The 25,239-nt window shown below is 37.5% G+C and overlaps 1 protein-coding gene across 1 annotated transcript in view; it reads left to right on the top strand.

Moving 5' to 3' along the window:
* The window catches only part of Palmd (palmdelphin), a 45,186-nt gene extending 23,934 nt beyond the window's left edge, over positions 1-21,252 (top strand). The window contains exons 4-8 of the mRNA XM_076863412.1: positions 13,631-13,745; positions 13,886-13,919; positions 14,044-14,157; positions 15,692-16,786; positions 20,892-21,252. Coding sequence (XP_076719527.1) covers positions 13,631-13,745; positions 13,886-13,919; positions 14,044-14,157; positions 15,692-16,786; positions 20,892-20,935 — 1,402 coding nt within the window. The 3' untranslated portion in view covers positions 20,936-21,252. The remainder of the gene's footprint in view (positions 1-13,630; positions 13,746-13,885; positions 13,920-14,043; positions 14,158-15,691; positions 16,787-20,891) is intronic.
* The last annotated feature ends 3,987 nt before the right edge of the window (positions 21,253-25,239 follow it).

Below are 25,239 nucleotides of genomic sequence, written 5' to 3'. Positions count from 1 at the left end.
CAACCTGGCAACTTACTGAGACACTGCCTCAAAATAAAATAGAAAGGGCTGGAGATATATCTCGGTGGTAAAGCACTCCTGAGTTCAATTCCCAGTACCACATACACACAAAAAGCTAAATCCTGTACAATCCATTTTTAAAGCAATTTTTTTATTTCCAGGCCATGATATGATTTCACACTTAAATGCATCACCTCATAAAGACATTCACCTAAATATTTAACATGTGAAAAACACACAACAGATTCCCTGATTCACACATAACCTTTAATTCAAACAAATCTTCTTATACATCCTCTAATCTTCTCTTCTGAAGAGAGGAAACATTTCACAAAATAAGTGGATTTCCATTGTTTTTCTCTTTGGGTCACATTCTAAGCCATGGAACAATACTGTTGAGTATTTTGCCTTATGCCTTGACTAATATCTTAGGAGGCAGTGTTCCCAGAAGAAATCTGCATGGAACATATCATTATGAATCACTTTGCTTAAATATATTTAATTTGCCTCCCAAATGAGCCCTGTTCTTCCTGGGACCACTAAACCATGTACTTTCTGATGGCAGGCACAGGTGCACCAACTTCTCCCTCCAAACATCCATGTGCACAAATCCTGTACTGATTCTCCATTGCTGACCTCTGTCCAACACCCCACACCCAGAATGATACCCCAGGCATCCCCAAGAAGTCACCAAAGAAACCTTGTGTTCACATGCTGGGTTCTTCTCTCCAGCTGCCCTGCAACTCTCATGACCTACCTCCCTCTGCCAAACTGCATCAAGCTCCCCTCCAGACATTTTCTACTTCTTGAACTGTGTCCAGAGACCTTTGACTTTAATTGAAGCACACAGAGCGCCTGACAGAAATGTCATAAGCATAAAATGTAAAAGGTTAACTCTCAAGGAGAATGATGCAATTACACTGCATTCCCTTTAAGCAGGATAAGCTACTTATGATTAAATGTTCTCCAGTAAGGTTATTTTTTTTTTTATATTCCAAAATACCCTTCTGACCTTCTGCCTTCTTTTAATAAACTTTTATTTGTCCCCAAATAGTTAGAAACTGGTTTCTACATGTAGTATGAAAGGGCAAAGTTTGCATGTGAAGCTTTGGATTTCTAAGTGACTGTGTGTCATGAGGAAAACTGAGCTGTCAGGGCAGCTGGAGCCACATCCCACATAACAAGGAAAATTCCTCCACAAATGGAGATGGAATACAAGAAAAAGAATTTTTTTCAGCATCATCTAAAGCAATAATCAGTTAACTCAAAAGACTCCATTTCAAAAGGAAATTCAAAATATCGATGTAGAAATAGGTCAGATGTTTTTGTTACTGGTAATGTCTATCAAAGTTTAGTTCATTATGATCCCTATGCAAGTTTAACCCATACCAAATGATTTAACTACCTATGCAGGCCAAGTGCATCTTAATGGAACTAATGTCTCATCAAACACAAGTGGGAGGTCTGCATGAATAATACCACATTCTAGGTGTTTCTGCCTCCCCACTCCAACCCAGCTAACCATATCTAATACCATATAGCAGGAAGATAGACAGGCTGCTTGCTCTCCATGACAACATGAAAGAGAAGAGAAAGGGGAAAAAGGAGAAGGGAAAAAAATCCACCATTTGTTTCTTATTAAATTTGCTGTTGCCTAGAAACACTTAAGAAATTATTCTGAGGCAATTATATGAGTCAAAATCATTTCAAGCATGTTTTTCACTCTCCATATTTGACTAATTGGTTTACCAGATTTGTGATAGTTCATCTGTTGTTGTTTTTAATTTCCCAGCTAGTCTGGTTATTTTTAATACAGGAGTTTCATTTTGATTTTAACAAAAGAAGCTAAGTAAACCAAACTTCCAGCAAAAATAAAGGAAGGCATCTACTCACTCTACCCCACTAAAACATACATGCACACACACAGAAGGCCCTAGTACAAAGCCTAGCCCATGGCTGGAATACCTGTGAATACATAGCTTGATACATGAATGAATGAGAAAATTGAGAATGAATGGATGGGCGACAGATGAACTTAAAAATAATATCTCTTTAAGAGGACCAGAAAAAAGCCTAAACAATGACTCAAACTCTAATAAACAAAAAGAAAGCCCTGAATATCTTTAAAAAGTAAAGAATAATCTAGTGTACACAAGGCCCTGGGTTCAATTCCCAGCAACCCTCCCACCCCCACCCCTGAAGAAGAAGAAGCAACATCCAACTCTGTGTCAAGGGCAAAGCTATGTATAGTGGTGCCCTGGGGCTGGAGGCAACTGTTGATGGCATGTTTTAACATTCCATCATGACTTTGTTCACTTTCTCTCCTCTTCAAATACCCTTTTATGTCCTATCCCCACCTCCCAGCATGCTCTCTTGTTCATACCTAACAATCCCATCTGTATGTTAGTAGAAGTACTAGCCTTGCATACGCAAGGCCCTGGATTCAATCTCTAGTACCACATAAAAATAATAATAATAATAATAATAATAACAACAATAATAATAATAATAATTAAAGGAGCCAGAATAAACACAGAACCACCTTCTTGGTGGGCTGAAAAGTAGATTAGAATAACCTCTGAGGGCCCTTCCTGCACCCCACTTCAATTCAGTAGCAGCTACCCTTCATGGAGCATATCTTAGGGTATTAACATTATTCTAATAATGACAATTTGCTATTGGAAGTTTAGTTAGACTAATTTTATGAAGATGCTAATGCATATAAAGCTAAAAATCCAGTAATAGCCATACCATGAGTCACACGTAGTTCTTTCTGACTCCAAATTCTTCCCCTCATCCTTCCTATAATTGGTTAAATTCATTGTTGCAAACCTGCCATATGTAAGTCTTCTGATCTTCTAGAGGCAATTCCAGAATCGAAAGCTCTTCAAAGCAAATTTACATTTGTGTTTATCTCTTTTCAGATCCTTTAACTTTCCAAAGTGCTTTTACATTGATTTTTCTCATTCAAAATGATACTCAGTGCTCTAAAACACAAATTTAAGACCATTAGCTTAGATGTCATAGATCTCTGGCCATGTGGACATGAGTAAAGAAAGAACAAAGGCACAACTGAGCAATCCAGAAAGTGGGGGCTGAATTATTTGCAATAATCCATCCTCCAAGTTTTGGTGACAGAATAAAAAATGTTCAAAACCAAACATTGCATCAGAGAGAATCTGTGCTGCCATAGGGCCTAGGTTTCTCCATTCCCCAGAAGTCCCTGTGACTAACTCCACCAGCTCAGAAAACGTCTACACTCACATGTTCAATGCATTCTTTGTCTGCAATAAGGCAAATGTCATTGAGTGCATTTAGACCACCCAAAGTTAACTGGTCATTGTTGGCTGTTCTGTTATATTAGGATTGGAATTTATATTTGTCAGTCTTCAAATAACAAAATTCTGTTCTTGGTTTCAAATATGAACAATTAACACTAAGAAGCAAAGCAAAAATGAAGTGAATGGAACATAGGAAATATAGTGACGGCTCTATGATTAGAGATAAATGTTAAGGGTTACAAGGCTCAAAGCCAGTGATTATTTATGAATAGAGGAAGTCAGTGGCTGTCTACATCACTGAATATGTTTTTCCACTCATTATATGGTTACAAATGGTTTATTCACTAGAAATATTTTTGTTCACAAATTTTTCAAATAACAAAAAATGCCTATCAGAATCATGCATGAGCACATAAGTGAACTTCCCATGTTCTGGCTACAACAGTACTTAAAAGTCATTTGAGAAACTTATGACAACTGACTAGAGGTCAAATTGAATTATTATTACAATTATTTGGCTCTTATTAAATGTTTGACATGTACTACACAATTCTCTGCGTGCCCTAATTAAAAACCGCACATACTCAGCTTCTGTTCTGCCAGAGTATTTGAGAAGCTCAAAACTAACTAACCAAATCCGATGCCACACCAACATTCAAAGAATGTGTTTATTGACATTCATTTGAAAATTACATTTGTGCCAGGCACAATGATGCACACCTGTAATTCCAGTGACTCCAGAGACTGAGGTAGGAGGAATTCAAGTTCAAGGCCAGCTTAGGCAACTTAGTGAGACCATGTCTCAAAAAATAAAAAGAGATGGGGATAAAGAGCAGTGAAAGGGTGTCCCCAGGTTCAGTCTCTACTATCTCCCCCCCACACACACACACAACACACACACACACACACACACACACACACACACACACACACACACTATTTTTACAACTTTCATATTATAGTGGCTTATTCACATTTGGTTTCCTATGGGAGGTGCTGCGATTGAACCCAGGGTCTTGCACATGCTATGGAAGTGCTCTACCACTGAGCTACATCACCAGACCTCTCTCAAAATTTTATTTTGAGGCAGGATCTTGCTAACTGCCCAGGTTGGCCTTGAACTTGTGATCTTCCTGCCTAGCCTCCTGAATAGTTGGGATTGTTTCATATTTTCTATGAAAATGAAACTATTCATTTACAAAATATTATTCTGATTGAGAGGGTTAGCTTTTCTAAGTCATTTTTTTCTAATGTAATCACCATACACAGCAGTTTCAGTAATTATAAATTATTTGACTTTCTAAGAATCTGCTGCTTCCAATCATCAGAACAGACACACTTATTTCAGTGCCCCTGTTGTGTTGGCTCTCTGCTTCTACTTATCTTAAAGCTGCGGCGTCGTATTGGCTGTCCTCTTCTTAAAGGCTCAGGATTAGAGGCAACAGATCTGGCTCACAGCAAACTGTGCTTGCTGTCTGCCAACTGCCCTTTAATTCTCTGGCATGCTTGTCCTTAGCATGTGACTGTTTACTCTGGTAGGTTAGATTTTCCTAATTATACACATGCCCTTTGACAATGGCTGATTCCCAGGCAGCTCTTGTTCTTTCTTCATGTCTGTGCATAGAAATGTTCTTCATCTTTTTTGACATGCTTTTATTTCAGTTAAGTGAAGAAAATGTCTGACATGCAATCAGCTCTTAATAAAGTTTCACTAAATGTTCAACAAAATTTACCAGACCCCAAAGTGTTAAAATAAAATTTTAAAATTCTACCTTCTATGAGATTACATACCCTTATTTTTATGGAGAAAGTATAGTTTGGCACTACAGTACCTTTAAACTCTGACCCATTAGTAATAACTTATCTGCCTGTTACATATGACTACTATAGTATACTCAAAATTACCTGACTAAAGTTATCAACCATGTGTTCCCAATAATATCCATTGGGTTTCCAAAAACATTCAGTTAGATGAACTATTATTTAGCAAAAAAATAAATAGAACTTTCTTTTTTCATTGCAAATTTTAGCTATTGAAATTAGTTATCTGTTAAAAATTTTTAAAAATTTTAAAAGTGCCCAAAATATTACCTATCATTATAAACTGTATTAGATTTTACCCGTCATGTAGAATCATAAACTCTTGGAACTCCTAGGAGCAAAGGTGGATTCATTGTTCTGTTTTCACTAGTTAACGATCTGAAATGAATACAAGTAATTCTGCAAATTAATGAAAAATCTCATAAAATCTGTCAAACTATGCTTCATCCCACATAAAGTTATGCAATCTTTTATATACTGGTTTTGTTGGCTTAAAAGATTGGTTAAGAGCAGCAGTTTAAATGGGATGGGCTCATTTCTCTCACACACATAAAAATCCTAACTGATAAACACCGAAGTGGAAGACAGCAACAATGTTATAAGGATTGTAGAAAGATCCTGTTCTTTCCTGTCCTGATGCTTTGCTACTCTCTAAGGGATGCTCTTGGCAGTGTGGCGAAAGCCAGTTTATCACCACATCTATATCCAGTTTAAGAAAGAGAAGAAAAATACAGGGCAAACAGCTCTGTTTTAAAGCTATGACCTGAAACTTGCATAAGTCTACTATTAGCCAGAATTTAGTTACACACACCATCTAAAAGCAAAGCAGAGTTGAAAATGTAGTCTATAGCAAGATAACGAGGAAGACACACCCCTACCCCTAGACACACACACATACAAACCAGGGAGTTCTATTACTAAAAAGAAAAGGGAAATGGATTTGGGTGCAGGGAGAAACAGCAGGTCATCAAGATAGACTAGAATATTCTTTCTGCCAACATTTATGATACTATTGTAAATATTATGACAATTCTGACAATGCTGGAACAATGTTGAGGTTTTCTGAATAGAAAAGTATTTTCAAGAACAGGTTGCAAGTCTGAAGCTGCATTAGGACCATACTTGCTCTAAAATCATTCCATTAACGTCAAAGATCAAATCCCTAAGTCAGCAGATTTTCTCACCCACAGGTACCCAAAGATGGTCTCCTTTCCCAAGCAGACTGAGGAAAAGGAAAACTAAACTTATTTAAGGAGCTCTTCTATATCAAGTCCTGTGCAACAAACGCTATCTCAATTACCTCCTTACAACAACGCTTAAGGAATACTATTATTTTTCTCTGAATGAGAAATCTAAAGTTAGAGGGGCAAATGATTAATCCAAGCGTGTTAGCCATATGGACTCATTTTCTGTTTCCTTGGGTAGAGCTGGAAGGAGTCTTTTCTTCCCCTAAAAAAGCGGGCCTTCGCACAAAAACTCACAAAATACGGTTAAATCACTAGCTACCTCCCATTCTCCCAAGATTTAGGATGAAAAGGAGAGAATCTCTAGGCCCAAGGAGAAATCAGAGGAGTTAAAATTGCTCGCCACCTGAAGCAGAACTCAACACAGGCTCAAGACATTCTGAGAGCCTGTGAATCTCAGAAGAAATTGGATCCTTCTTTGATTAGCTTAGGCAAGGTCGGGAAGCAAAGGGGTGGGAGGTTCTAGCACTTCCATCCTAGCCTCAGAGATACTGTAGTAGCACAGCCTGGGTCTAACACCTGCTAACTCAGGCTATGTCAGAGAATAGTGATTGGAACCTTCTTTGGGTGTAATACTAGGTCTTTTTGTTTGTTTTGTTTTTAATGTTTCAGAAATTTTATTTGTTTATTTTTATGTGGTGCTAAGGATTGAACCTAGTGCCTCACACGTACTAGGCAAGCACTCTGCCACTGGGCCCCAGCCCCAGCCCTAATACTAGCTTTTAACAATAGCATTTGGGCTAGTGAGATGCAAGTACCCAATCAATCCTTTATAACATAGCTAAAAGCTAATCATAAACTTAATTTCAAACATAGCATTGGTGCTTATATCCAAACTGCAATGTTATAATCAAATTGCATTAGACAACTGTGTACAACTGTATATTTAAGACACACAGCTTCACTTCCTTCTTTGAACAAGTCTTGTGTTCAAGCAAAAAGAAAGAAAAAATCCTCCTATAAAGTGGCATTATCTTAGAAAACCCTGGGCTCTTTGAAGTAGACAAATAACCAAAAAACAAACAAACAAACAAACAAAAATTACAATGCAACAAAATAATACGACAAAGATTAGGACAGAAATATTACCTTTCTGTGTACTGGATCAGAACTTTTACATGTTGGCGAGGCCCAGCCAAGTCATCCTTACTTTCATTATTATCATGGAAAGTAAGAAGTCTTTTTGTACTGCTGAGAAAAATGAATGCTGTGTCTAAGTTTATAAGAATCAATTTTAAGAATTAAGTCTTGTTTCCACAGTGACTAATTGGAGAGGAATTAACAGCTCAGGCTATGTAGGCAGAGATCTGCTTCCAAATTCATCCTGCCTCAGGTTGCCCCTGAGTCTCCAGGCCGGTGGCCTTGCTAGGCACCCAGCTTGCTCATCTTTCAAGTGGAACTAATAACAGAGCTCATGGGATTGTTGTGAGGACCAATTAGGCCAGTGCCTGGTACAATGTCCATATGTGATATGTGTTCAGTGTTGTTATAATTGCTAACAAGTCAAGTACAGGAAGTAGGGTATGAACTTTTGGATTGGGATTGTGGTTATTTTTTTTTTCCCCTTGAGTTGTGGTCTATTTGGCCCCTAATGGCAAACTCCATCAGGTTGTTAGTCCTTGTTAACTCCACCAAAAACTGAAAGAGATAAATGAACCCTCAGCTGCAGAAAAAATTGCCTTGTGAAATAACTCCTTCTTGACGCATCCAGCATTTATGTGCTGTCCCTTTTTTTCTAAGACCAAAAAACTGCATGTTGGAATTGGATTGGGGATATGATCTTGTGATGATTAAGGGAGGTTATTACTACCACAGAGCATGAAATGAAAACTACCTGCTCTCACCTAGGGAGCTCTTGAAAATAACCCTCTTTTTCTCCAGCAAATAGCAAGGAGAAGAAAGATTCCAATAATGGATCGCATTACAAATCCTTTTTCATGTACTCTGCTTATCTAAATTGGCTTATGATGCCTGCCCACCACCTCTCAGAAATTGTGAGAGGTACTAACTCATCCATCAAACCCCGCCTAACAGTCCAGGAGGCACCAAAAAGGATATTTCTCTTTCTCTGCTGCCTGCTTCTCAGCCAAACTGAATCAGCATTTCAAGGAGCTCAATTCCCATTCGGAAAGGTAATACCTTCTAAAGATGGGGATGGCAGTACTTATGGAAATTCGAAGCCATCAGCTGGAAAATAGGCAGGTGAAGGTTAAAGAGTTATCACCCTGAAACCTCCCCAAAAGCTTTCCTTGTAAAAAGAATTTTTAAAAATATACATACACATATTCACACATAAACATGTGTATACATATTTACATACAGATGTAGGTTCTGTGAGCGTGTGTGTGTGTGTGTGTGTGTGTACACATGTTTTAGTAATTTTTTTTCACAGCTGTGACTAAAGGATTTGACCAGAACAATTGTAGGGGAGGAAAGGTTTATTTGAGGGCTCACAGATTCAGAGGTCTCAATCCATAGATAGCAGGTTCCATTCCTTGGGCCTGGAGGTGATGCAGAACATCATGGGTATAGAGTATGGCAGAGGGAAGTAGCTCACATGATGATCAGTAGGCAGAGAAACAGACTGACTCTACTCTCCAGATACAAAATATATACCCCATAGCCATGTCCCCAGTGAACCATTTCTTCCAGCCACACATGTAAAAGAATCCAGTTATATACATGTAAAAGAATCCAGTTACACACATGTAAAAGAATTCAGTTACCACTCTGTTAATCTCATCAGGATGAACTCACGGATTAGGTTAAGGCTATGACCCAATCATATCTCTTCCAAACCTTCTTGCATTGTTTCACACATGAGCTTTTGGGGGATAACACATGTAAACCATAACAATATACATATATATATATATATATTTTTTTTTTTTCCAATACTTCTTATACTTGTTAAATGTTTTCTCTCTCCCAAACTACCTTTAGAAAAGGATTGGGTATGAGTCCCAAATTTAAGTCCTGCATGATTTTGGCTTTAAATCAGAATTAAGTACTCTTTTAACTATCAATAAACACTGAAACAGGGTAGGGAAAAACTAGATACACACATATGTAAGTTAGAAATGAATAAAACTGGAAGAGAAAGAAGTAATGAAGAAAATTTTTAAATTTTAGAGAGATGAAGATAAACAAACTTCTTATAAAGGAGGTATCAAGAACCCATACCATATCAGCCATCCTCTTTGGTGTCCAGGGTTTCCCAACCTCAACACTAATGACATTTGGGGCCAGATAATTCTTTGTTATGAGAGAAATATTCTGTGCACTGCAGGATATTTAGCAGCATCCCTTGACCTCTACTCACAGCCCTGCCCAGTCACGAAAACCAAAAATGTCACCAGACATTGCCAATGTTCTCAGGAAGCAAGATCACCCCCAGCTGAGAACCACGGAGCTAGATATACAAAGGTAGTCCCCGCCTTCTGGTTGTAATTTTTGTTTTATGCTCCTCGGTTCTCAAAATTTTGGTGAATTATGGACTGTGAAAGTTGTCAGACTCACTCTTCCATGGTGGGGCTCCCTCTGAGTTCTGACTAAGAGGGGGAAGGGAGGTCTGGAAGCATCCAGTTTCTTACTCTCAGTTACTCTTCTCTAAGTTTCCATCACTAACACTTGCACTCTGCTCTTTTAGAAAGTTTTTTTAGAGCAACAAATCTCTGATGTTTATCTCTTAATGATATTTATATTATCCATTAATAATACACAAAAGTGGCAAATCAAGATGCAATCATAAACTGTTTTGCATTAAGTGGACATTTTTAGAAACGTTCTACATGAGTAACCACCTCCTGTCACAGGCTTGTGATTCTAATTAGCGCCAAGATGTTTCCTTATCATCTCTTTTAACTGAGAGTTGGCTGAAACTGTGATGGAGAATGGGAAGGAAGTGTGTGTGTTTGTTTTTGTTTAGTTTTCATAAACATGTCATGATGTGTCATGAGACCGAATCAATGCAGCTTTCACCTGAGACTTGAAAACCTTCAGAAGTATTCATTAGCAGATACTTTGATGAGGTCAGCAAGCTTCCAGTCTGATATTCTTACCATTTTAGTCTAAAAATAATCATGAGAATCATATGGTGTTACCCATGGCCTTTTCTTCAGAGGGAAACAAATACCAGAGCATTTCAGAATCCCCTGATATGTCATGGGCCAGGCAGATCAAGAGCTCAGGAATAGAAGGGACAGGTACAGGAAGAAAGTAGCATTTGCTGAGTCTCTCTTTCATTTTTTTAAAGTAAGCCCTAAGAATTTAGCATGGACCAGACCTTTAACTGTGGAATTGCCCCAGGCTCAGTCCCTGGAATTTTTAATTACCTCCCTTATTTTCTAGAAAATCTTACCTATTAATGTGGCTTCAAATACCAACTTCCCAATTTATATCTTCAAACCCATACTCCTCTGAGCTCCAGGTATCCAACTGTCTCCTCTATATCACACCTGACTATCTTAAATTTAACTTGTCCCCCCAGCCCTAATCTCCTGCCTTCCCTCTCCCTGGTGTCAGTTCAGCTGATTAAATTTGTATCTTCCCAAGCATTCAGGTCACAAACACTGGAGCCACCCTTCTCAGCTGTCTTTCTCTCTCACCCATGTAAACATTTCTAGATGTTTCCAAAATCCAACCATTTCTCATCCTTCTACCAGCAACTACCCCAGATTAAGCTGTCCTCACCTGAACTATTATAACTAACCTCCGTGTTTGCCCCTTGGGCCTGTTCTCACCACAGCAACCCATCTAACTCTGTAAATTCCAACACTCCCAATGGTTTCCCAAAGGCCTTCCATACACAAGACCCCGTGCCATCTAGCTACCTGCCACACCTCTTCACTTCTTGTCACTTGTCTCCTTACTTTCTCTGCTCTTACTTCAAGCTTATAGTTGCTTGTTTCTCTCTTTGGAGCACACTAAAACTCTCTTGTGTCCCACCCTCATTTATTTCCTCAAGAGATCTTCCCTGACCATGTTATGTACCCCTTATCCTGGTATTCATAGTTCTTATCCTGCTTTTTTCAAAGAACTATATGTTCTTTGAAACAAATGTGTGTATATATACACATTTGTTTATTATTGCATATGTACACACACACATTTCTATATATACATTTGTTTATTAATACAAGGGTCGGCAAACTATGATCTAGGACCAAATCCAACCCTGTCCTGTATTTTTACAGATACAAGCTAAAAATGTTTTTTTAAATTATTACTAAAAGGTTGTAAAACAAAAGGAAAAAGGGGAAAGAATGAATGAATATACAATAGAAACTATATGTGGACTAGACTGGAGAGCCTCAAATATTTTGCATCTAACCTTTTGCAAAAAAAAAAAAAAAAAAAAAAAAAAAAAAGCTTGCCAGATGCTGTATTAGTATATTTTCTCCTCTAGAATATAAACCTCTGGAGGGCAGGGACTGTGTTTAGTGCACTGTCATACCCTAGTACATAAAATAATTTCTGGTGCAAAGTTGATGCTAAATAAAGATTTTAAATGGATGAATGAAGGAATGAGACATTGAGTCTTGGTGAAGTCAATGAGTCGTTTAGAGTCACAAAGAAAGTTGGTAGATGAACCAGGATTCAAACCCAAGTTCCCCTGATCCCACATCTGGGTCCTAAGGTCCAAAAACTATTTGCAGCAATGATTATAACCCCCTTAATTTCTACCCAACGTTTCCTCATTGTAAACTGCCTCTAATATGCACATTAGGAAAGGATCCTGTGAGACAGGATGAAAAGAGATGAGATGCAGGGACAGTGTCTCTGCAGGAAACCTTGAAGAATGATTCCATGATAAACTGACATCTGATATCAATCATATCCAATTTGTTTTCATACACAACAATGCTTATTAGTAAGACAAGTATTATTCTTACTGTACAAATTATAAAGCTGTGTTTCAGGGAGATTAAGGGAGTCAGCTCTCATTAAATAGTGAGAGGCAGAGACAACAGAATTCAGGTCTATCACTTTGCCTACAGAGCTTTCTGCTCTACCAAAGTGGACCAACATGTATCCCACAACTCTTCTGTTGGCCAATATGCTACTGGAAACATAGAGAAATTTTAATAAAAATTGTGGTCATATGTTAGTAACTGCTAAGAAATCAGGGCTACTACATTTCACTTGAATTTCTGTAATATGCAAGAAAACCCCCTCAGCTATAAATGTCCACCTACTAATGGCAAAGGCAGCATCAAAGTCAGAACCTTGAAACTGAAGCAATGAGTAGGAGAACAGCCAAGTAGATCATGTCTTCGACTTTTATTGGTGTAACAATAGCACAGGATTTTGGAGCTGCCAGGCCCATGACCATCTTCAAGAGGAAGCCAAGAAAAATGACAGTTACGTTAACTAACACAAACATGCACAGCTGTCATCTCCTGGACAGCTGCTGTCTCTAATCAGCTATCCTCTGGGGCAGCTGACGTTGGGGCTTAGAGTATTTGGCCGAGACACTATGTGTGCTTCATGGCTGCCAAGGGCCAGGCTGAGTAATTGTGTGACTGCCACTGGCTGTTTTTATAGATTAGAGGTCATGATGATGCCCCCTGGAGTTCATTTGATTCTGACAGCCTACTGTATGCTGGTCAAAATACCAGCTCAGAGTGTTTACAACAGTCCAACTTCAAATGTGTCTCTTTGCTTTACAGTTTTCTTATAGTTTGTCGAACCATGTATGCACATTTTTCACAAAAATATAGTCTCTATAAACAACAGCAAGTGAGGACATTGTACTAGATTGTGCCCATTTCCCCATCTGTTCATCTTACTCACTAGAACATACCACAACTCTTAGGTAACGTAAAACAGTGTCATTTTCAGTGTTAGTATAGACTAGGTTTTTATGTCTTAAATAGCTGTAATTGTTAAATAAAGTTGTACCATTAATTTTAGTTCAACTCTAACCTTAAGTCTCTTTATAAAAGAAGTTGGTTTACTTCATTTGGAAGTAACCTTAGTAATTGCAGTGAGGAATATATGACAAAGGTCCAGTATTTTACCTAAGAAGTGCTTATGTTCAAAAATGAATAAATAAATCTTTTTAAATTTTTAATCTAAAATCATTCAAAATCAGGTGTTAAGTGTCTTCGGTGTATCAAGCATGACACTTGGTGTGATGCTGTGTCTAACACTGTTCTTAGAAGGCGTCTGCCTACTTACATGCAGTATTCCCAGGAAAGTCCATACATGAGGAAGACATACTTGACAACCCTACATATATACTGTGTTAATCAATAAAAAGTATATCATTTTTGTTGTCAGGCTTGAGAAAGAGATCCAAGATCTTGAAAAGGCTGAACTGCAAATCTCAACCAATGAAGAAGCAATTTTAAAGAAACTAAAATCAATTGAGAGGACAACAGAAGATATAATAAAAGTACGTATCAAATAATCATAAAACTATGATTCCCTCCCAAATGAATCAACAAATACTCTTGTAATTTTTCAAAGTGTTTCCACATTTAGATTTTATTTTTTAAACTGAATTAATCATGGCAAATTCTTTTTTTCTTATAGTCTGTGAAGGTGGAAAAGGAAGAAACATTGGGAGGTATGTTGTTCAGCAGCCTATTTCATGTCATATAAGATTTTTTTTTGACAAGTCCAGTGAGATTTTTTTTCACATTATCATAAATATATCCTAAATGCATTTTTAATTTGTATCAATTTTACAGAATCAATTGAGGATATCTATGCTAATATCCCTGACCTTCCAAAATCCTACATACCTTCCAGATTAAGGAAGGAAAGAAATGAAGGAATAGAGGATGATGAACAAAATAGAAAAGGTATGTAAGAAATCTGTGTTCTATGGCATGTCTTCAATTTCAGATTTATAGCATCATATATTTACAACTTGCTGTAGCATCTTATGCTCCCAGATTAAGCAATGGTCCATTTTACAAACTTCCACGAGGTATATTAGTCACTTATACAGATAGGGATAATGACGTTGCAATATTTATTCCATGCACTTTATTCCCTACAAAACTAGTCATGAACGGGTAAAATAAAGGCTTTTGAAGGAAATTAGAAACTCTGAAAAACTAAGTTTCCCTGACCAAAAATTTCTCCCCCGACATATTTCATTCAGTAGACCCTCTTGGGTTACTGAAGTGCTTTTGAAAATGAAAGCAGTCTATTGGGAAGTAAGTATTATTTACCCTGGAGGGGAACAATTTTACTGAAAATAATATACTTCAGAGCCTCTGGAAAAAAAGGAATATTTGTGTTAGAGAAGAGAGGAGACCTTTGAATTTTATAATAGAAGGAACAGCTACTCTCTTTCTGCAGGTAGACGTATCTATCCACTCCACAAATACTCAATGAATATCTAATTGTACCAAGCTTAGTTAGGCACATAGTAGATATTCACTAAACATATCACATTAGGGAGTGAAATGCAGAATAAAGTAGAAATGTGAGACAGGGAGGGTGTGGATAAGGGATGGAACCATTTTGGTTGGGTAGCCAGAACCATGAGACAATAGAGGAGGCATGAAATGCAAGATGAGTTAAGGGATAGAGGGAGGATGTGACAAAAGTCAACATTGCCACATTGCAGTTTTTCACAGAATCCTATTAGCTCTACCCAGCCTGTTAACTTTCCAGCCACAGGGTTCTTATCTGGGTCATTAAACAGATCTCAATTTTCTCCAACCCAACCAATTACCTCCAGTTCAAGTGTTTCAACAGCTGATATTGGGGTCTTTAGAGCTTCTTCTACTTGAAAATTAGTGTGAAATAGAGAAGCGTATGATCTAGACTTCTCCTTCCCTTGTCCTTACCAAAACAACCCCATTCTGTGGAAACTTTAGAACACTCCTCTATAATTTCAAGGCATCAGGCCTGTGCCACAAGGATGTAACTCAATAAAATGTGGTGTGCTAGGTATTTCTCCTCTTGCAATGCACAATGTAACATATTCCTCCTCATTAAAGGAGAGATTAACTCCTCCCACTGAGCAATACAAAAAAGCACAAATCTGCCTTGTTGGTTTCTTAACTGGAAAGGGGACATCTTTGGTTCCCCAGTGAAAATTCTTACCATTTGGATCTATCAGTTTCTCTTCTCCAATCAGCTTCACTTCTTTAATCCTTCAGTTATTTTTTTTTTCCAAAATTCCACACACCCATACCTAAAAACCCATGTTGTTACCAGGTTGGTCATTATATAACTAATGAATAAAATTAGAAACTTAAAAAATAAGCAACATCTTACACAAAAGAACATCAAAGTGTACAAAAATAAATCCTATGAAAGCAGGCTAGTTTATAAAAGAGAGAGTTAACTAAATCAAAGATCCAATTTGTCTCTTAACAGCTTTGTATGCCATGGAAATTAAAGTTGAAAAAGACTTGAAGACTGGAGAAAGTACAGTTCTGTCCTCAATACCTCTCCCATCAGATGACTTTAAAGGTACAGGTATAAAAGTTTATGAGGATGGGCAGAAGTCAGTCTATGCGGTCAGCTCTAATCCTAATGCAGCACACAATGGCACCCATGGCCTGGCCCCAGTAGAGGTGGAGGAGATTTTAAGACAAGCCTCTGAGAGAAACTCTCAATCACCAACGGAGTATCATGAGCCTGTATATGCCAATCCATTTTGCAGGCCAGTGACCCCACAGAGAGAAAAGGTCACCCCTGGACCAAACTTTCAAGAAAGGATAAAGATGAAAGCCAATGGACTGGACAATGATGTAAACGAATCCATGTACAATATGGACAATGGAATTTCAGAAGAAAGGAGCAATGACTTCAACCATATCAGTCCCATCCATCCAACACCTCATCCCCGATCAATGACTCACCAAGCAGAAGAGACGTTCCACACCCCTCAGAAGAGGGTGATGCCTCCTTGGGAAGAATCGAATATCATTCAGGACAAATATGTGCCCTCTCCGAAGGCCAGACTGAGCCCCAGCAAAGCAATAGTTGGGAAGTCTGAACCCCATGGTTCTTCACCCACTCACCAGGAGGAGGAGGATGTTAGATACAATATTGTTCATTCATTGCCTTCTGACATGGATAATACAGAACCTGTAACAATGATTTTCATGGGGTATCAGCAGGCAGAAGATAATGAAGAAGAAAGAAAGCTGCTGACAGGGTATGATGGGATCATCCATGCTGAGCTGGTGGTAATTGATGATGAGGGGGAGGAGGAGGAAGGAGAAGTGGAGAAGCCATCCTACCATCCTATAGCTCCCTGCAGTCAGGTTTACCAGCCAACCAAACCAACACCACTTCCTAGAAAGAGATCCGAAGTTAGTCCTCAGGAAAACACAAACCATAAGTCTCCCCACAAAAATTCTATATCTCTGAAAGAGCAAGAAGAAAGCTTAGGCAACCCTGGCCGCCATTCTCCACTTGATGTTCCGACAGCTGGAGATGGGACTGAGGATCCATCCTTAACAGGTAATAAAAGTGACAAGGCATGCCACTGCTGTTTAGTCATGTGACAACTTTCTCTCTGTGTTAACAAACCCTCTTGTTTTTTCGGCTTCTTTGGCATCTCACAAACTAATACACATTCAGAGTTTTTCTTAAGGCTGATCCAATTATTATCACCAGAGTAAAGTGATTAAGTCACTTTAAAAGTTAAGAAGTGAAAATAAATTGTTACCTTATTTGGATAGTAAATTGACTGACTTTAGTAGCTTGATATTTGTCTTCTGTCATGGTGTGAATGTATTTGGGACACTAATATGTGGGATCATTGATAACAAATTTCCCACCAGAATCTGATGACAACTACTTTTTTTTTGTTTGTGCCTGACTGCCTGACTATGATTTCAACTTTCCACATAAGTTAACAAATTGCCTTAATTTTGCAAGAAAAAAAAATACAAGAAACGAATATTATTTTCACGGTATTTTGTTATTTTGCTATATCTTGTATCTCTATATTTTTTATAGTTTTATTAATTTTATTTCCTTAATATTTCTACATTTTTAAAAATAGAATGTCAGTTTATCTTAACATTATCTGTGATATTTAACTTTGCATAGTCTTCTCCAACTTAGCATATTTATTTTTCTATTTGTATATATCTGCCTTTCTCATTCTCTATGAAGTTTTTATAGCTTTAGAGCCACCTAATTATTTTAGTATTGAATGAAAAAGAACTTTAACACTTTTTTTCTACCAAAGTGATAGCTCCTCAATTTTAAATTCTTTTTTATCACTTAAACATCATATTCTAGTTACCATTTATAAAAGAAATAATAAATTGCCTGACAGACTCAATTAGAATAGCTGTGCTAAAAATATCCCTTGTTTAGAGATATAAGTCAAATGACCCAAATATACACATTCTGGGTGTTTGAAAGGGATACTAATATTTTATATGTCTCTAAATGAAGAATTATCATTAGAAAGCAAAAGACACCAAGTACCAGCCAATTCAGCAAATAGAACCTAAAATTCTATAAAAGTGTGGTACCTGCACAGTTCTGGATGTTTCTTCCTCAGCAAACCTTAACCCAATCTTGGGCTGCTAATAATACAATGAAATGGACCTTTTTCCATTCTTTTAAGTAGTTAAATTAGGGTACCAATTGTAAATGTAATCATCTGAAGAATTTCTAAGCCCTTAAGAAGTGTCCACTACATATCTTACTCAATAGGAGTTGAGTCAGGTACCCCCACAGTGAAAACCTGTAAAGACTACATTCTTTTCTGTTTTGAGAATGAACTTTGTTTGCTGATCAAACTTCACATTTCAAATGCATTTGTAAAACAACACAGAGGACTTGGAAAGAGGAATGCACTGCTTAATGGTCAACAGCAGTGACATTACCCACTGTAAGACCTCCCTTTTATGAACCTGGATGTTAGCCAGCTCCTTCCAAACACCCTATTCCTTCTCCCCTAAGCATGTCCACACATTTACCCCAAGAAAAATGACAGGAAGTGACTAATGTTTCCAGACAACACTAATCATTGCCCCTGAACTACAATAATGAAAACAGGAAAAGCTATTCTAGACAAAGTAACAATACAAAGTTCTGTACTATCAATCCTGGATCTAATAAACAGAATGCTCCAAATTCCTTGCCTTCCATCATGATATTATTTTACAGCCCTGTTTTCCCATTCATCACGGGGATGAAGAGCTGTATTTGTTTAAATGAGTTTTTAAAATAAGTTAATCATATTGTCATAAATATCTCTCAGGGACCATCCATATGTATAGAATACATAACCACCTACATATTTTAATTTCATGAACATGAAGTAGATTGAGCTTCTCATCACAGCTCCCCCAAAATGATTGTATTTAAAAATCTACCACTTAAATCGATTCCTTTATTTCTGCTATAGGTCCCCTTTAAATACAAATAGTCCTTGTAGATTTAATAGTTATGAATGGTTAGTCTCTTTTTCTATTGATATAAATATGGTTATCAAAGTCTTATCTAAAAAGCAACTTTTAATTGGAAAACAGAAGGAGGTAGAAATGGGAAAAGCCAGAGTCTAGAAAGTTTAAAGACAAATTATTTTTGTCAAAATTATAAACAGGGTAATAAATATGATAGGAAATTTTTAGGCAATATTATGTCCATCTGCTAACGTAATATAACATGGTCATGTACTAAGGTATAGCTCAATGCTGTACCTTTAATGTGTGGTCCCAGCAAGCTTTTCCTGGAATTTTACTCTTACACTCCCACAAGAGACAGCTGGCTTTCCTGGGTAGTTTCACACACCCATTCTTGTAGTTTTAGCTCAATTCTGCCCTCTTATGGATATAAGTAGTATTTCAGGTTGACAAGGTGGGGAACCTCAGCTCTGGGGAATTCACATGTTATTGGTGCTGAAATTGCCAACCTGTGGCAGCTAGTAGGGGCCAAGGGATACTGAAAGGAAGGACAGAAGATCTCTCCCACCAAGTTTAGGCAGCTATAACTGTGTCCAAATTGCTACCAGGAGAGGAAAGAGGAATCAGAGAAGAAAAAAAGGAGAACTGACACCCAGGTGTTGAACCTGCTACACGTAGGGGACTTCCATTGCCAGCATGCTCTGTCCCCACACAACTATCTGTAATTCTTACCATCTATACCCACCATAGGCTTGAAGCGAGAAGGAGGAAAGCAGACTCTAACCAACTGCAGTGGAAGTCGTGGTGCACAGAGCCTGCCTGATTGACAGAATCTCAAGATGAGGAGTAACTGTAGGAAAGAGGATTTCAGCCTGCCTTAGACCATTAAAAAGTCACTTACCCCTGCTCTCTTTTAGCATTGGCAAGGTAGAGGTTCATAAAATTCAAAGTAGAACCTTCATAACATCTTGCCTTTTGCCTGTGCTTACCTCATATTGTAGAACTACAGACCCCTCCTAGAGGCTCACCACCCAACAATGCCCAGCCAGAGACCACCTGCCTAAGACAGGGTGGGAGAAATTCTCTCAGCTGTCCCAAACTAAAAGGAAGGTTCTTGTTCCTGCAACTATAAATGATCATTCAAATGTCAAGGGAAATAATATTTTTTAACTTCATTGAAACAAAAAAAAATTCATATAGGTAGATTAGACTGAGAGTAAAAATGACCATGATCTTGTTAACAGTAGCAGATCCAATCCCTTTTCATATATGGTACTGAAATGAGAGCTCATGTCTTCCCTTTTGGTTTTCATTAAACAAAATTGTGCAATTAGCTTAGTAACTAGTCCTTGATCCATTTTACACATAAATGTAATACCACATCCTTAACATAATCAGTAGGTTAGTGCCTCGGAAACAGCTCTCAACCTTTAAAACATGACTGAGGCAGCTACACTCTGAAGTCCTAAACATTAAGGCATGATACCAGAATACCAAAGGACTGTTCTAAATTCTAAACCTACATTTTAAAAAATGCTTTCTACATCCACATATCATTAATAGTAGAACACACTCAAAATGTATCAAAATGTATCAAAAGATACATTTGCTATTTGAAGGCATATTTATATCTTAACAGAGATAATTAATAATTAATCCAACTCAAATGCTGGTTCACATTGTTTCATATATATATATATATATATATATATATATATATATATATATATATATTCGGTTTTATCATTGTATATCCAAAGGCCAGAACTCCTTTGAACAACCAAGTTCAATGAGCTAAAATATAACTCAACCATGAAATATATTTTAAGCATTAATTACTATTTTTTTCAGTAGTACATAGCTCAGAAATACACAATTGACCTCTAAGAACATGTATCTATGGCAAATTGTAAAAATGTGCACTAATCCTATGTTTATTCAACTTGTACTTTGTTTGCTCTACTAATTTTTATAATCTTTATAGAATTAGGTTCCTTCTAGTTCTGAACCTGCTTCTGCCCTAAGTTAACCATAGCTTATCATTTCTACTATCTTTTTGTGCTACTAAAACAATGCTCACATTGTTGGATAAAACCATCTGAGGTATGTTCTAAACTTTCCTGCATTCTATGAAATGGTCATTTAGAATATAAATTAAGGCTTTTTTTTAGAACTCTTGTTGTTTTTTTAATTTACAGCTTTAAGGATCAGAATGGCAAAGCTGGGGAAAAAAGTGATCTGATGGCTGTATCACCTATGTGAGCAACCTCTGGAGAAGAAATTAAGAAATGTCTGCAAATTTCTCTTCAGGATATTTTGTTTCATTTTCCTGGAATCCAAAAAAATATAATTATATCCATATTAAAATATGTGAATAAGTAGTAGTTATTATTTGTGAAAAAATTCCAAAACAGCTGCGGAGAACAACTGCTTAACTTTTCCAGTAATTTGACATGATTCAGTGGGGAGGGGGCTAAAACCAGCATATTTTTATTGTATTGACACCAAAGCATTTCTAATAAGAGCTTGTTAAATGTAAGAATAAAGTTATTTAAAGTATCCTGGTATTCTAACTTTGCTAATACAGGTATTGAAAAATCATAGGATGCCTTTGCACCTCATCACAGAAATATTCATCTTATATTTTGACAAGTAAAACCTGACATCCCAGGTCATTAATGCCATAAGACAATTGCATCCTCCTGCTGAGGACCAACTCAATTTGTTTGGTAGAGATTTCAGACCCTTGCACACATTCAAAAGATGCCTGCACTAATTATCCTTATATTTTTTTTCATTGAATAATTCTTCCAGACATAGAAAGAAATAACACATCAATTTTGTATTGGTGCATAATTATGGTAAAATAGTGGGATTTGTGGTGACATATTTATACATGCATAACCATAACTCGTCAATTTCATTCCCCAATCCTCCTCCTTCTTTTCTCTCAGGCCTTTCCACTGCTCTACTGGTTTCCCTTCTATGTCCATTTATTCCCGCACTTTTATCTCTAACTTACACTTTTGAGAAAAAACATGACCCTGACTTTCTGAATCTGTCTTATTTAGCTTAACACAATGTTCTTAAGTTCCATCCATTTTCCTACAAAAGACATAATTTTGTTCTTCTTTATGAGTGAATAAAACTCAATTATGTATTTATATCACATTTTCTTTTTTATTGATTTTTTTAAATAAATGAAAGCGGAATGCATTATAATTCTTATTACACAGATGGAGCACAGTTTTTCATATCTCTGGTTGTATATGAAGTATGTTCACATCAATCTGTGTCTTCATACATGTACTTTGGATAATGATGTCCATCACACTCCACCATCCTTGCTAACCCCCTGCCCCCTCCCTTCCCCTCTCACCCCTCTGCCCTATCTAGAGTTTTTTCCTCCCATGCTCCCTCTCCCTATTCCACTATGAGTCAGTTACCTTATATCAGAGAAAACTTCAGCATTTGGTTTTTTGGGATTGGCTAACTTCACTTAGCATTATCTTCTCTTAACTTCATCCATTTACCTGCAAATGCCATGATTTTATTTTCTTTTATTGCTGACTAATATTCTATTGTGTATATATGCCACATTTTCTAATCCATTATCTACTGAAGGACATCTAGGTTGGTTCCACAATTTAGCTATTGTGAATTGTGCTGCTAGAAACATTAATGTGGCTGTGTCCCTGTAGCATCACATTTTCTTTATCCATTCATCTGTTCATAAACACCTAGGCTGCTTCCATAATTTGGCTATTAAGAATTAACTGTTATAAGCATAGTATTGTGTATTGCTATAGTATGCTGACATGAATACTTTGGGATGAATGCCAAGGAGTGGTTTAGCTGGGTCATATATTGGTTCCATTCCTAATCTTTGTGTGTGTGTGTGTGTGTAGTGCTGGGGATTGAACCATGGCCTTGTGCGTGAGAGGCAAGCACTCTACCAACTGAACTATATCCCCAGCCTCGTCTTTTGAATTAGCCTCATATTTTGAAAGTTTTAATTGTCTTGACAGTGCACATGAATTTACAGATAACTGGCACATTCATTCTTCTTAAACTATCATTATTTCCACTCAGGTCAATGTGAACTCTATGTTGCAATGACTGATTATAACCTAAGGGTGCTGGATAAAGAATTTCCAATGCTCACAAAGAGAACAAGTCTGGGTTTAATTTGACTTATTCTTGTGAACTATTTGGAATTTTGATATTAAAACTAATATGAATATATACAGCATGCCATTCCTAAATATTCTTGCCAGTATGTTAAATCCTGATTTGAAGAATAAGCCCATCCCAATAAATCCTCTCTGACCCTCATTATACCATCCATCATCCAACACTCTCAAAACCCATTCCCAGATCCCCCTGTGTCATACCATTATGTACTATCCAGGTTCTCCAAATCTTCCCATAAATAGTCTGTTTCCTCCCAGGTCAGAAATGGAATTTCCCTGCTGGGACTGCTAAGACTCTAAATCCTGGAGGCAATGAGAGGTAAAAGAAGCAGATCCCACAAAGAAGCACTAACCTGTGAACACCTGCCTCAGTTGAATTGTCTGGCAAGGGGCAGCTGTTCTGTAGCCAAAGAGAATTCCTTCTGCTGGCCAGGAATCTGCAGGTTTAAATTTCTGAGACACTTTCAATAAATACCCCTATTCTCGGTCCAAGAGACTCCTTCCCTTTCACAGTTCCAGCTTTGTCATAAGCAACCTGTCAAACCTGCATGTCCCTCTGTAGCCCTGCCACCCTTAGATCTTCAGCATGGGTTTAATTTTAAGAGCAGTCCATCCTTTGGCTCCATGAGACATGGCTCTCTTTAAACATGCTATGGAGACTGTCTGGCTTTCTGTCATGCCTAGGTCAACAGTAGGCTGATGTAATCCTAACCGTTTTCTTCAAGGCTTCTACTGCAATTATCAAAAAGCAGCCAACTTCATGGTACAAGTCAGTACACAACAATAGCTTTCCTTGTATCAGTCAAATTCAAAGCTATGGTAAAACCCAACTCTTCCTTTTCACCTGTACATCATTTCAATGCAAAAAACAACAACAAAAAAAAACAACAAAAAAAGGGTGTCTTAGAAATTCTAATAGTACAGCCTGTCGAAAGTTGTCACTATGTACTTATATGGTCCTATTTGCTACCTGACCAAACAATGGACGGTCCAGTTCCACAGTCCCATGCTAAGTGTCTGCCATTGCGAGCCATTCTTGGTTTTAACAGGGAGCAGAGCCTGAAATTAGAATGTGGGTACAAGTGGTTTATTTGAGAAATGATCCGAGGGACAGGAAGAAAGATACAGGAAAGAATGGTCAATGCAATCAATGGTCCACAGTCAAGGTTAATGCTCGAGGCAACAGGTACTCTCTTCCACCATGATCTCAGAAGAGTGTACAGGAAGCACCTAAAATTGTATGTCTGAAGGAGAGGACACTGGAGCACTTATCCAGCAGCTCTGGTGCCCCTGTGGAAATAATCCACCCACACACACACACACTTCTAGCTTGCACTTACATGGATATCACACAGATTCCTGCAATCCTGGAGACAGCGCAGAATGAAAAAGGAAAAAAAAATACACACTCACAAAATGCTTCTGGAGTATGATGTCCACATAAGTGTGACCCAACTCAGAACCCAACTCAGCTATGGCACTGCAGAAAGTGACCAAGGAGCTAGGACATGGGCACCAACTGTGTCTGCCATACTAGCTGTATAATCCTGGACAACAAACTGAACTGAGCATGTTTCCTCATCTGTAAAATGATATAAATGCCGCATGCCTCAAAGAGGTATCTGAGAATTCTACTTACCAGTGAATGGAAGGTACCAGGTGCCCTATCCATCATCAAATTGGCTGAGATGTCATACATTAAAGCTGACACCATTACATCCTTCATCATCCCATATCTTGAAGTTTTGTGTGTCTCATGCTTATGTTTAGGTCAATGGTCCATTTTGAGTTCAGCAGAGTAAGAAAAGTAAGTGAAGGAAAGCTTAGGAAAAGTCAGTGAAGTAAGAATGAAGGTAATTTTTCCAGAGTTATTAAATTGTTCCAGCCCTACACCTTGAAAGATTATTTTCCATGTTCAGCTACCTTGGCACCTTTGCTAAAAGTCAGTTTGCCTGTAAGTGTGGGCTTACATATGGATTCTCCATTCGGTTTCATTCTTCTGTATATATATTGCATATCAATACCACATTTTACCTGTAACAATGGAACTTTATAATAAGCATGGGAATCAAGTTGGAGTGAGTCATCCACTGTATCTTGTTTTTTAAAAAATATATATTTTATAACCAGTTTGAAATTAACAGAAAAAAAAAAGAAGATAGTACAGAGTGACCACATACCCCACACCCAATTCTATTAACTTCTTACACTGATATAGTACATTTGTTACAGGTAATGAACCAGTTATAACACACCATTAGTAACCCAAGTCCCACAGTTTGTTCATATTTCTGTAGTTTTCTCCTAATATCCTTTTTATGTTCCAGGATCCCACCTAGAAAACCACATTATT

Source organism: Callospermophilus lateralis, chromosome 7, assembly GCF_048772815.1.
Source record: "Callospermophilus lateralis isolate mCalLat2 chromosome 7, mCalLat2.hap1, whole genome shotgun sequence".
Lineage (NCBI taxonomy): Eukaryota > Metazoa > Chordata > Mammalia > Rodentia > Sciuridae > Callospermophilus > Callospermophilus lateralis.
This window is presented reverse-complemented; position numbering and strand designations above follow the sequence as displayed.